This window comes from Anguilla anguilla, chromosome 3, assembly GCF_013347855.1.
Source record: "Anguilla anguilla isolate fAngAng1 chromosome 3, fAngAng1.pri, whole genome shotgun sequence".
NCBI lineage: Eukaryota > Metazoa > Chordata > Actinopteri > Anguilliformes > Anguillidae > Anguilla > Anguilla anguilla.
In genome coordinates this window covers 17,926,601-17,939,689 of record NC_049203.1, presented here as the reverse complement: position 1 = coordinate 17,939,689, position 13,089 = coordinate 17,926,601, and the positions used below count along the sequence as shown (strand labels likewise).

Below are 13,089 nucleotides of genomic sequence, written 5' to 3'. Positions count from 1 at the left end.
CCGTTGGATTGAAACTTCTCCTGGGCAACATGTTCAAGCAGGAAAAGTCATGTGCACTGCTTCCTCATATCAGTTATCACTCATTACACAGCTATATCACTATATGCTCAAGAATTACATCTGCCACCATCCATAATAAGTAAGGCTCAAGGATTTATGCTTTTTTTTATTCCCTCAGGAAAATGCAGAATCTGTTCATAAATATCTCACAATTTAATTGCACATTTGATCCGACACATTTATTAATTGGACTTATTTATGACATACATTAAAACACATGGACAATACAATTTATGGACCACAGCAGCAAATTGTTTGTTTTGTCTGGCTGTTGCTGTGCAGAAAACAGATTTTTGTTTTAAATTAATAGCAGTGTAGAAATGACATTCCTTTTGTTTTGTTTTTATAAAACTTTTTGTAGCCAATATCAAACTAAACCTTGAAAGGTTTATAATCTTTAAAGTCGGTCTGTGCTCTTATTACTAAAACAAAATGTAGAAAATGTGTTCCGAAGTACAGAAATACTGATTACAATGCATGATTACAAAGATTTCTCAACAGGTGTCATATATAAAGTAAGGGACTTTCTGAACTCTCACTCTGATTGAGAAGACATTACTTGGAATAATGCGTACAGTCAAAATGAAAAGTCGCTCTATTACAACAAATTTTTGACTTCACATAGCTAGTCCTAGAGAATTAATTTGCATTACTTCTTTAAAAATCAGTGATGCCTCTGTTATGAGTATTTGGGGTAGACTGGACTTGAGGCACACTGGAAGCCATAAGTGCCTTTTCTGCCCAAAGTCTTTTTCCCTATCTGTACAAATGCTCGTGCAAATTATATTAACAGTGTACATGCTGAGAATACATTTGAGCACCAAAACACAACAAATTCTTATTGGAATTATTTAACTTTCCTTCTTGAATCTGCAAAACAAGATGTGTTAAACATTGGGTGCTTTCCAGGTCATAAGGCTGGTCATAACGGAATTATTTTATAATTTTCAGGAAGGGTGACTGAACTGAAGCACAACAGAAAACCTGAGTGGCAGCGTAGTATGATGGTTAGGGAACTGGTCATGCAACCTAAAGATGACAGGTTTAATTCCCGGGTAGGACACTGCTGTTGAGCAAGGTACTTAACCAGCATTGTTGCAGTTTCAGTAAATATCCAGCTGAATAAATGGAAGCATGTAAATGTAAACGCAATGTAAAAAGGAAGTGTAAGTTGCTCTAAATAAGAGTCAGCCAAATTCCAGTAATGTAATGTCCTGTAATGAACCCCTGACCAGTTCAGTGGTCTGGCTACCAATACAACAACAGAAATTATTTAGGGGATTTTATTTACTGCTGTTAATACAGTTAGTTGTGACTGGAAGTATTCATCTATATTCCGCCCATATAATTTGGGTTGTAGGTGATTAGAAATTAAAAGTCAATGAATGTAGTCTAAGGCTATATTTTCTTTTTGAACCCAAATTTTTAAGAATTGCCTAGCTGTGTACTGTAAGAACACAAATCTCCAACTTCCCGGAACAATAGAGGAACATTATCTTTTCCAAGAGATCTCACGTTAATACCTTTATATAACCAATAGTAGCATACACCTTAACCACAGAATTGGAAACCACAGTTTTCACCTGGTGATCTAAAACTCTCCAAATAAACATAATCACCAGGAGACCACTTTTTAAGTGAAGTCGGTAAGGTGGGAACATGGATTGTATTTTGAGTTCATCAATGATTTGGATGGGTGTGCCTTTCCTCTTTTTATAATCTTTCATAATCACACATTATCATCTAATTTTCAAATTTTCAGTTTCTTTCTCTGTATGCTCCAGTATACAAGATGAATCGACCTATTTTTCTGTCAAAAAAGCCCTCCCCCTGCAGCCATAGTTGAAAAAACTGATTTAGACTGTCTCGAGGGAGATTAATTCAACAAGAAACGCACATGAGAGGAATGTCCAACTTCCACTTGACAAAATTTACAAGAACTGCAACTTATTTGCATGAGAAATAAGAACCTACAGACTGACTTTGTTTTTCTCTTCTCTTTGTTTTACTTTTTCTGTTGAACCAAGTTAAATCCAAAGGACACAAACCCCTATTACACCCTAATATTAGGTAATGAGGATATATATTTCTTGAGTGGTTATCTCTTTACGACATTTTTTTTTTTTTTACCTCATAACATTGCTGTTTTATAGATGCTGAAAATTGATCTACACTTATCAGTCATTTACATGATGCTTGCGTTCAATATACACTCTCAATGCATACTACTTCTCAGCTGAACTCAGAGACACATTGAATGTGCCATGTTTACACACTTGGGCTTATCAGTTGTTAATTCTCATTACATAGACTGGAGAATTATTGAACATTGATTCAATGCGCCATGCACAGTGCTGTTGTGTTCCTTTTTGTATGCTATCCTGATCATTGATTGGTTACATGAATCTCAGTATTAATATATTAAGCACAAGCTCAACGTATTAATATGAGTATTGCGATACAGTATTAATCACAACCCTATGAATAAAATCTTAATCCCCAGCTATGTATCATAGTACTGTCAGCTCCAGAGAGGTGGATCCTTGAGCCTCTAATTGATCAAACAAAACAAAAGGCAAGGCTCTTTGGTACTTCCCCATTCTGTCAGTAAAGCCGTAATAATTCAGTCTAATATGAGTCATCATGTCAAACCCGAGATAATTTTATTGGGGTGTAGTAGGGTGGGCTGGTTTCATGTTCCTGTGGGCTAATGGATTACTTTCCCAGATCTTTCATAGCTAAAGGTATTCCAGATGATTTTCCCCATGCGAAACAGCCCGATGAGCAATGCCATTTTCACCCTAATGATGACTAAGTGACATCACGAGAGCTTCTCAGAAGTACAGTATGTTTCATGACAGTGTAATTTCTGCTTTAGTGATGGGAAACCAAACATATGTGAAATGCCGAACTGGAAGCAGTGAAGTGGGTTTCCTTTCTAGGCATGTAATCCTCTCATAAACATTATTATTATTATTATCATTATTACTATTGTTATTATTATTATTATCATTATTACTATTAGTATTGTTATTATTATGATTATGATTATTATTAATAATCATAATAATTATTATTATTATTATAATAATAACTTCGCCAGGTAATAAAATTACCCTTAAACTAAGTATTAAATGTATTGTCTAGAATCATTACCGTTCTATCTTACTGAGAAGACGAACAAGAACGTGTCCATGAAATGTGTGATAACTGATTTCATCGTTTACAATCTGTTCACTGTGACTGTTTGAAAGGATAATAGCTAAATTTGCTAAATAAAAAAAATATCTACCAGAACCCTTTAATGCCTACCTTGCTTGCATTAAACTGTGTTGTCATAGATAACGATTACCGTAGTTTCTGGGCAAAAGGGGAAACCCTCTGTCTATTCCACCCGAATAGACGGGGGGAATTCCAATATCAGCCGTTTAATATACTCCGAGATCTCCTTATGCCGCAGAGCTGACAGATCAGTTGATGAGAGGACACGAAAAAGAGGACTTTTGCAATCATAAATCAAAAGGAGCACAATGAACGCCAGAACTGGATTTCTTTTTATTTTGTTAAACTGCATAACTACGCCAGGTAGTGTATTAAACACATTTTCTTCATTTTGAAGTCTAAAGCTTTATTTATTGCCAGTAGTGGGGCAGTGTAATTGGCTACGCTATGCGCGCACATACACGCACTCGCACGCACGCACGCACACAATTTAAGTACGTTCAGTTTTACTAAATTAACCGAGTAATTTCTCGAATTTAAAATCAATTGAAAAAGAGTTTACTCAAAAGTTGAAGACCAGTGAAAGGTCTTGCTCGGGGGTGCCCAACCCTGTTCCTGGAGATGTTCTGGTTTTCATTTCAACCCTAATTTGGCACACCTGATTCTCATATTTGGCAGCTCATTGAGATCTCGAACTCGTCAATGAGATGTGCTTTGTTAGGATTTAAGTGAAAACCAATAGGACGGTAGATCTCCATGAACACGACTGAGCAACCCTGGCCTACCTAAACAAGTTACCTTTTCATATTCAGATGGTTCAAAGTAATCTGTTGTATACATTAATTATGTACAATTTTCCATCCAACTTGCTCTAGGTCTTCCGGCCGAAGTCATTGTTAAAGGAGAAACCACTGCTGCCTTCGGCCAAGAAGCGTCCTTCTCCTGTTCTCTCTCTCAACCTGATGGCGTTTCGCAAGTCACATGGCAAAGACTCTTAAAAGACAACACCGTGGAGAACTTGGCCACCTTCAGCAAACGTTTTGGAGCTAAAGTCATGGACCCACACGTCAGCAGGATAGATTTCATGGAAGCGTCGCTCAACTCTACGTCAATCATAATCAAGAATGTGACTCTGGCGGACGATGCCTGCTATATTTGTTCTTTTAATGTTTATCCCAGTGGATCTATACGGAAGCAAACCTGCCTTACTGTTCAAGGTAGTTCTTACTAATGCGAATCACAGTTAGTAGACTGCAGTAATTTATGTGGCCTTGTCTGTGTATTGACTGGGTATGTAGACTATACACAGTAAAATGTTGTGTTAAACCAACTCTTACAGGGGGCTAGGCCTACATCGTCCCTGTTGGAATAGAGTTCAATTAACACTAGGTATTTTACTTTGCAAACTATGCTGCAGCCTGTAGAACGACTATAGAGGGTATGCACGTGACGTCACGGTACGTCGAAGTCACTGCGGTTACACCCACTGAGTGGCAGAAAGACTACTGAGACTACAGCGTTAGCGCTCAGCTTGAATGCCGCGAAAACACAACACATCTAAAATGGGAAATAGCTGTTGTGCGATTGACTGTACAAACAGATTCAACAAGAAATCGGAGCTATCTTTTTACAGACTGCCGAAAGCTAACGAAAAGAGAAGCAAATGGGTCGCTGCAATTCGCAGAAACTGGAATCCATGCACCCGAACGTGGATTTGCGGTTGTCTTTTTTTGTCAGGTATGTTGGTTTTTTGGGTAAAATCATACCTTAAGTTATGTACTGTATTGACTACTCATCAATTAAATATTTAGCATCTTTCATTTATATTCTGTGTAGCCTAACTGTACAGTTTGTCAGCATTTATTAAAAAAACATCAATGATCATTAAGCCTTGTGTTCTACAAACAAGGGGGGGTGGTTAGATATTTGCTTGGCTGGCTAACACTAAGTTAAGGTATGATTTTACCCAAAAATCTAACATACACAAAAATGACGAACCGCAAATCCACGTTTGTGTGCTTGGATTCCAGTTGTTTCTGCGAATTGCAGCGATCCATTTGCCTCTCTTTTCTTTAGCTTTCGGCAGTCTGTAAAAAGATAGCTCCAATTTCTTGTTGAATGTCCATGGTTCTTTGGTAAGTTGTAAGGATCACTGTCGGGTCCAACTTCCTATAATTTAAGCAGATAATCGTTTGTTTTACTCCTGGTTTTGCAGTTTCCCCTGCTAAAGGCAGCCATGTCGCAGCATGTTTTGCCACTCAGTCCGATTGAGGGGGCGTATTCCGATGGGAAAGTGACGTCAATGCATACCCTCCTGCATTTAACCAAACAAGTTTGACACTTGTAAATGACGAAGCGTTAAGGCTGCACGTCGCAATGTATAATGTTTAATAAAAATGGACCTGCTACAGTTAAGAAATTACAGTAGGCTGCAGGAGCTAGCCATGGTTTCCACATCGCTTACTGTAGTCAGATTTAGAAATGGTAGACTTATAAACGTATCGAGGAAAAACAGTTTCCGTATTAATTTCTCTTAATTGTCCGATGAGAAATCAAACGATTCTGTGAAACCGAATGATGTAGCTCACTGCTTTGTTGTCATTGGACTAATGCTATTTATTTCGTGTCGCAAGGAATATTCGAAGCAAGAGCCTGGCTAATTCCCAGTGGTGGGACTCCATCGGGCGTTGCAGTCAGTTGTTCCGGTACTGGTAAACCTGCCCCTGAAGTTACATGGAATTCAACGGTGGAAGTCACCGCTGTACCCACAGAGCAACGCGTTTCCAATGCTGACGGAACGATGACGGTCACAAGCACGCTCCGTTTGTATGACTTCTCTGGCAGGAGCGTAGACTGTCTCCTGAGCAGCCCTGGGACAACAGATAAGATCAGGAAATCGGTTACATTGCCTGAAATTGTGACAACAAAAGGTAAATATGCACGTATGCTATACACTTTAGAAACGATTCACACGTAGGGTATAGGTTAGCTAGCTACTGTATCCTAGCGCCGTTGTGCAGGGCGGGATATTCCTGACTTTCCGAATGAAGAAATCTGGAATTTACAGTTTCGCTTGTATAGGCTACTGGGAAATTTGTTTCTGAAGCGCAGGTTGTGTTGGAACTGCCTTTGGGGGAGTGGTTTTGTGGTAGTTTCCGTAACCTGTCTAGCCTACACAAACGAAAGTAAAAGCCAGCGAGGTGCTTTCCTCAAAGTTACTTCTATTTCTGGTTTGTGTCACTGAGACACTGGTCCGGTTGTTTCCAGGCTGGTTCTCACAATTGGTAATTTGTTCAGTCATACTGAGTCATAACCACTAACCTCTTCTCGTAAATTAAACAATGGTTTCAAATAATATCATTTGAAGATTTAAAACATTTTCTATTTCTAATTCTTTTTTCCACATTTCACAGATGGAAATTCTGCTTCTGGGCTGTGGATAGGAGGCCTATTTGTCTTCGCAGTAATGTCTGTTGTCTTCGCCATTGCACTTAGGCTCAGGAGAAAAAGAGGTAATTCTTTATGGGCAAGGAATGTTTACAAAATAAATGCTAAATATGTTCATTTGGATTGCATTCATGTTGAGTTGAATTCTGTGAATTTTGTAGCCTACACTTGTGATTTCATCACATTAATCAAAATGCTTGTGCACATACTGGACCAGAATTGATTTCATTGGTGACTAATAAATGTGAAACTCAGGAGAGTTTGCAATTATCCAACTGGCAGTTATTGACCCACTGACTGGACAGCATTATTCTTATTTTCAACATTTGACTGCAAAATTATAATCAAAAAAAAAAAAAAAAAAAGCTTAAATGCAAAACTGGACTTAAATACAAAGGCTGTGCTATTCTGGGATATGTTGCAAGTGTCTTATTACTGAGCTTTTGGCCAGTCGTCCTTCATCAGAGCATTTGAAAGATGTTACAGACATGTCTTCTCAAATGTACTGAGCGATAGACAGTTATCCAGTACAGTACATAAATGTTTTAGATGAAATCAATGCTCTTGGTCATATTAAAGGATGTAAATGCAAAATATGCAGGCTTGTAAATATCGTTTGAATTACGTTGTTTACGATGGGGATATGAAGCAGCGTTGAGATAGCAAGGCAATGAGTGATGATTCTTGCATTTCCTTTTTCTGGTCAGGTGACAAGAAACCAAAACTGCAAGGAGAAAGACAACCTGATATTTTGCTGGATTGTGGCGTATGACTTATCTTCTCATCCTTTTTTTAAGCCACTTGTGGAGGCTACTCACCCAATGGCAGGGAGCGGCTGGTTAGGAGGTGCAGTTGTTTTGCTGTCTCCATTGAAGAGGAGGAGAACAGAACTTAAGACACACCCATCCAAAGAAGAGAAGCCAGCTCAGATCACCATGGAGATATTACTTAAAAAAATAAAATAATAATAATCTAGGCTATTTTATGCAGCAAGTAACATCTCTGTGCCTCAGTCAACCTCCAAGGAGATTTCAAGCCAGAAATCATTCCAGCCATGACTCTGAAATTCTAATGGGGGACACTGGATATGTTATGCCCTGCAGAATCAATGGATGTATGCAGCCTGAAAAACTGGTGTGGGTTCATGCACTGATGACTCTACTGGCTCATGAGCGACATCTTCATCTGGTAATGTGTCATTATCAGATTCCTACATTCCCAAGAAAACAGAAACAAGAAACCTATTCCTCAACTTTTGGGGTGACACAAATTCAGTGTGTAATTTTATATTTTCAAAAAAAAAAAAATCTCTGTAGACCTATATGCCCTAAATAGTGAATTTTCTTAAATGCAGAAAAGTAAACTTAACAGAATATCTAGGTACACATTCAGTTTACCATACGAGGAAGAGGGTTTATCATTTTGCCATTAGTTTTATATTTGTTATTTATTGGAACTGATGTTTCATCACAATGTTTTGACAGGGACCATTTAAAATGACTAATTTGAACCATTTTGTGCAATATTATATTTGAGAGATTTTCAGTGAATGTATACCTTACACAGTCTTACATAAGCTATTGATTCTGTACTGAAAATAATTGATCAGGTGGACATTTTTAATCTCTGTATGAAGCCTTACAGTGCACCACCACCACCAATTATCTTGACCCTGCACTGCTGCACTTTGAATTTAAGTTTTACAAGATGTGTGTATTCACGTGTGTATCCAGATTGATGCCAGTTCCATACATTAAGTGATACAGTTGGTGTACTATTTTGACTATTTAGTTTGAATTTACATGCTAATATTCTAAGTTCTTTTTGTGCAAGAAATGTTGACATTCTTTTTTTTTATTGGTGCTGTATTTTGATGTAAAAGGGTTTTGTCTGTGTTGACTGCAGATTTTAGTTGTCAGTTTAGTTATTTTCAGTGTGTTTTTACGTACTGTCAGCAGTTCACGGTGTACAAATAAGTGACATTAATTTTGCCACACTCCCTTTATCTCACAAGATCAGTACAAAGTAAACTTTATATTTCATGTTGTGTATGTACAAAAATACAATTGACCCTTATTATATAAACTGTTTATTAAAGTATACTGCTTATGGCAAAATACAGTTTACTTCAAGACTATACAGTTCATGCATGAATGTATAAAATATGTACTTGAGAGCATTTTATGGACAGATAGTTATGAGACAATATTAAATATGAAATTAAAGCTATAATCCTCCACCTCATGTGTGTACACTGCAAATCTCTGACTGGTATGTATAGGCAGACAATAGAGGAAACTGGTATCAACGGTCACCATTTTTGATCAGGCGGCATTTGCCTGCTACCGTATGTGACCTGACTACCCTGGAAAAAAGAGGCACACTAACCAAAATCACGTGAGTGCAGGAGTTGGCAACGCTGTAGCATCATACAAATAAAAAGGGACTTCAAAAAATGAAGTCCCAACGTGTCCCCCTATTTAGCTTGGCCTTGCGTAGCTAATGTATATAGCCTACTGTGTTACTAAAATTTATTTTCAATCCACCTTTCTTTGAACCAAGATCTGTTCATGCGAACTCCCCTGCATTAATATTAATAAACTGCTTTGGAAAGCCGTTTAAGCTTTTATTCAACTTGTTATTGATATCAGTAGAGTAAGAGCACTAAGGAGGCGTGTATCGACCACTTGAACCGCTAGTGTAGGCTATTTACTTCGTATTATCACAGAGAACTGGACATCGTTACCTATTTGCCTAAAACGGCAGTCCTGTAAAAATACACAAACTGTATTAATGAAAAAAAAGTCTACTTCATACACATAAATTGAGTTATATTAATACAGCCTTTTTAATTCTCATCGCGACCCATTAAATGCAATGGCGAAAACGTTGCTTTATAATTTTCTTCATAACTGCTTTCCTAACGGCTATTTTGCGTCCTGCGACTTGGGTTACAAAACTGAGTGTGCACGGATTCCTAGACATGCTGATAGCGACCACCCTTTCTCATATTAACCTCAAATACGCAAGACAGGACACATACAGAGCCAGCAAATTTATGAGAAGTTCCATTCATTTATATGGGGTGGTCGATACACGTCCCCTTAGCAACCAAAAGCTAGTCTAGCGGTGGGCGACCTCTGGCACACTTGCCGGCAGAGAAAAAAATCGCAAAAGTACTGACAAAAATGACCACAGGAGGATAACAAGGACATTTTTTCTACATAACCTGGTACGGGTTGTTACCGATATTTCGCCAATATAGTTGCAAATCTTTACGTTCTCCTGTCTGTCCTGCCTGCCAAACGAAGGTGGAGCTCTCACTCTAATTTAAATTTTCTCAGGTAGACTAATGACTAATGAGAATGTCCAGCTGCACTGACAATCAGCCCAAATCTGTGACCTGACCAATCAGCACAAATCTGTGACCTGACCAATCAGCGCAAAGCTAGTCAAACAGTCGACCGTATTGAGTTCCGTATTCAACGTTCGGTTGGCTGCACAAATGCTTTTTTGAAAAATAATAAGGCTTATTGACTTTTAAAATATGCCAAGACTATATCACTACACAGAGAGATGCATCAGTCACATTCAAACAAAACATGACAACAACACACACGTCGAGCCGGATTTGGAAAAAGAGAGAAATGCTTATATTTCCGTCCACAAGAAAATGCTGTATTTTGATCGTTGGAATTATTGCTTTTGGTGAGTTCCCAACCTTCAAAGAATATGTTTCATCTTGAGCACTGAGATAGGCTAATTCCACATCAACACTATCTGTGACTCTTTTAAAAATTATGCATTTCTTTCGTGAAATATAATCGACTCTGATCAATTTCATCTAATTCTTATTTTTTATTATCTGTAACCAGTTAGCTGTCTATTATTTCAATATCCGATTATTTCTCTCTGAAAGGCTGCTGAAAGCTTCTAATATCGGTGTAACTACGTTATGCACAAGTCTTTTCTTTCTTTTCAGCAACAGAATCTGTTGTTACAATGGCGGTTGTCACAGCAACGCATGGTCACGATGCAGCCCTTTCTTGCAAGTTGATGCATCACAAAAAAGTCGTACAAGTCACGTGGAAGAAGATAACGCCGAATTCGTCTGAAAACGTGGCCACTTACAGTCGTTTCGGTGCGATAATCGCGAAGCCTTTCCAAGAACAAGTGCGATTTCTGGAGGCTGGGTTACATAAGAGCTCACTCCTCATCAAAGGAATAGGGGATGATTACGAAGCCTGCTACAGCTGTATTTTTTATTCATATCCTAAAGGAGTCGTAAGTTCAACGGCCTGCCTGAAAGTCTATGGTAAAGTATTGACTTTCTCTCTCATTTTTGTAATACATAGGGCCATCAGTTTGTCTCCTTGTTTTCTCTCATGGTACTTCAGTCCTATGCCTGCTTGATGTCGTGATAGCCTCTTTGTCAAGCTCCTTTTCAAACATTTATCCAGTTTGCACCACTTCAATAATCTAAGTTTATAAATTAATTTACACTAATTAAGCACAGGCTATGATTGACAGCGATATTACAAGCCATACTCACGCGTTATAATTCTAATTATGTGGCATTGGAGGGCCTATGGGGGACCCCTGGAGGATAACCATTTACATTCAAGTTTAAACCCCTGCATGTCACATGGTGGAGAATATGTACCAGAAATTAGAATTTTTGTGTGAACCGTGAGTCATAGGTGTCCTTGTATAGCTAAATATACACCTTCCTTGTTTTCCAGAGCTTAATGAGCTGGTGACAGAAGTGAGAGAAATGATCAGCCATGATGACCACATTCTCCATGCACTGACTTGTTTCGACAGTCGTGCTTTGAACGTCTTGGGGCATGCAGATAATGACGACCATGTAGAGAGCTCTGTGGGACGCATTGATCCCAGTTCGGAATTCTCAGTATCTGTGATAAAAGCTTCTCTGGTAGATGGCCGCGGCATGACCTGTGTTGTGCGTCCTCCTCCCATGGCAAAGAGAAAGGATGTGTCCACAATAAAAGGTGAGGAATCTCATGGACGTACAGAATTCAGACATGGTATTACTTAATCTCCCAAACAGTGAATCACAGTAACAGTGACCCCAGTTACCAACTGTACTCAACTCTATATTTAAGTGTTAATGGTAATTACATTCTTTTGCTTTAAAGGTGAACCACGAGTGCAGTTCCTCCATAACCGTAAGAGCAATTTTTTTCCTCTTGTCTGTTTGCACGTGTGTTAGCTTAGCTATTCATTCTTATTTGCTGTTCATGATTTTTTTAAATTAGTATAATCAGCGTGACTCTTTTCTAACCAATTTAATATGTTATTAATTTGTCTATTGTAATTTCTGCATTATATCGGGTACATGCTTTTTAGGGCCAGCTAGAAGTTTGAAAATACTGTTGAATGCAGTACAGTGTACTGAACTCGTGGTTGCAGATGTAATGCAACTGCTCTGGAGTTAACACATATTCATCTGTTGATGGTATGTGTAAATAATGGGTGGTAGTAAAGTATGTCATGCATTTGTATTTGCAGGAAATAGAAGACTGTCACCTACACTAGGTTTCATGATCTTTGTGACTGGACTGGGAATATACAGTGCGATGAGTCTGATTTACTGACCTTTTGTAAAAGACAGAGAAACTGGTGCTTCAGAAAATGTTTTTGCCCTTAAAAATGACATTGAGACCTTACTCACTAGAACAAAAAAATGTCAGGTCTATAATAATAATGAAATGCATCTCTATGGCAATGTTCACAAGCTCCTGGAGCTGGTTCAGAGGAATTATTGCCCCCTACTGGCCCACAAACACTACTTCCAGGACCAACTCAGTTGTCCATGGAGATCTCCTATTGATCCACGCCCGGCCCTTTGTTTCAGCCGTCATGCAGGATAAAGGTGTATGATGGTATGGATGCTGGCAGTGAGGCTATAACTCCCAAGGAGCAGCTGGGTCTGATACTTGCAGTGTCAATTATGTTCCAAGGAGAAACTGCGGGAATGTCATGTAGTTTTACTTTAATACATTGAATCTAAAAATGTACACTGTGAAATTAAATATGCGCACGTTTTTATTGAATAATGTTCAGAGAATATATTTAATTAAAACTTAATTTTACTTTTTTAATCTCAATCTTTGGAAATCAGATGCAAAAATATATCTATGTAAATGTGTATGTATGTTAATAACAGTTAATCTTTTCTTCAATCCTCTGGTCAGTCATGTTTTTTTTTTACTTTTCCTCTGTATATATTTGCTTGTTTTATACATGATTAAATATACATTAATTGTTTAATATAAGCATAAATAAAGTGTGGTAATATTGTTTATTTGTTAGAATTCTTCATTCATAAATGATGCA

At 38.0% G+C, this 13,089-nt stretch overlaps 2 protein-coding genes across 3 annotated transcripts; both read left to right on the top strand.

The window, feature by feature from the left end:
* The first annotated feature begins 3,145 nt into the window (after positions 1-3,145).
* Positions 3,146-9,345, top strand: LOC118222381 (OX-2 membrane glycoprotein-like). 2 transcript variants are annotated; one of them, XM_035407948.1, is made up of 5 exons: positions 3,146-3,645; positions 4,158-4,499; positions 5,916-6,212; positions 6,696-6,794; positions 7,527-9,345. In XM_035407948.1, exons 1-5 carry the CDS (start codon positions 3,591-3,593, stop codon positions 7,622-7,624), a joined length of 891 nt encoding a protein of 296 aa, XP_035263839.1. In that variant the 5' UTR covers positions 3,146-3,590; the 3' UTR covers positions 7,625-9,345. The 2 variants fall into 2 exon arrangements, with proteins under 2 accessions (XP_035263839.1, XP_035263840.1); XM_035407949.1 differs by having other exon boundaries at positions 3,149-3,645; positions 7,437-9,345.
* Positions 9,346-10,169: 824 nt separating this feature from the next.
* Positions 10,170-12,935, top strand: LOC118222382. The gene is made up of 5 exons (XM_035407950.1): positions 10,170-10,437; positions 10,712-11,044; positions 11,472-11,741; positions 11,889-11,918; positions 12,262-12,935. Exons 1-5 carry the CDS (start codon positions 10,332-10,334, stop codon positions 12,345-12,347), a joined length of 825 nt encoding a protein of 274 aa, XP_035263841.1. The 5' UTR covers positions 10,170-10,331; the 3' UTR covers positions 12,348-12,935.
* The last annotated feature ends 154 nt before the right edge of the window (positions 12,936-13,089 follow it).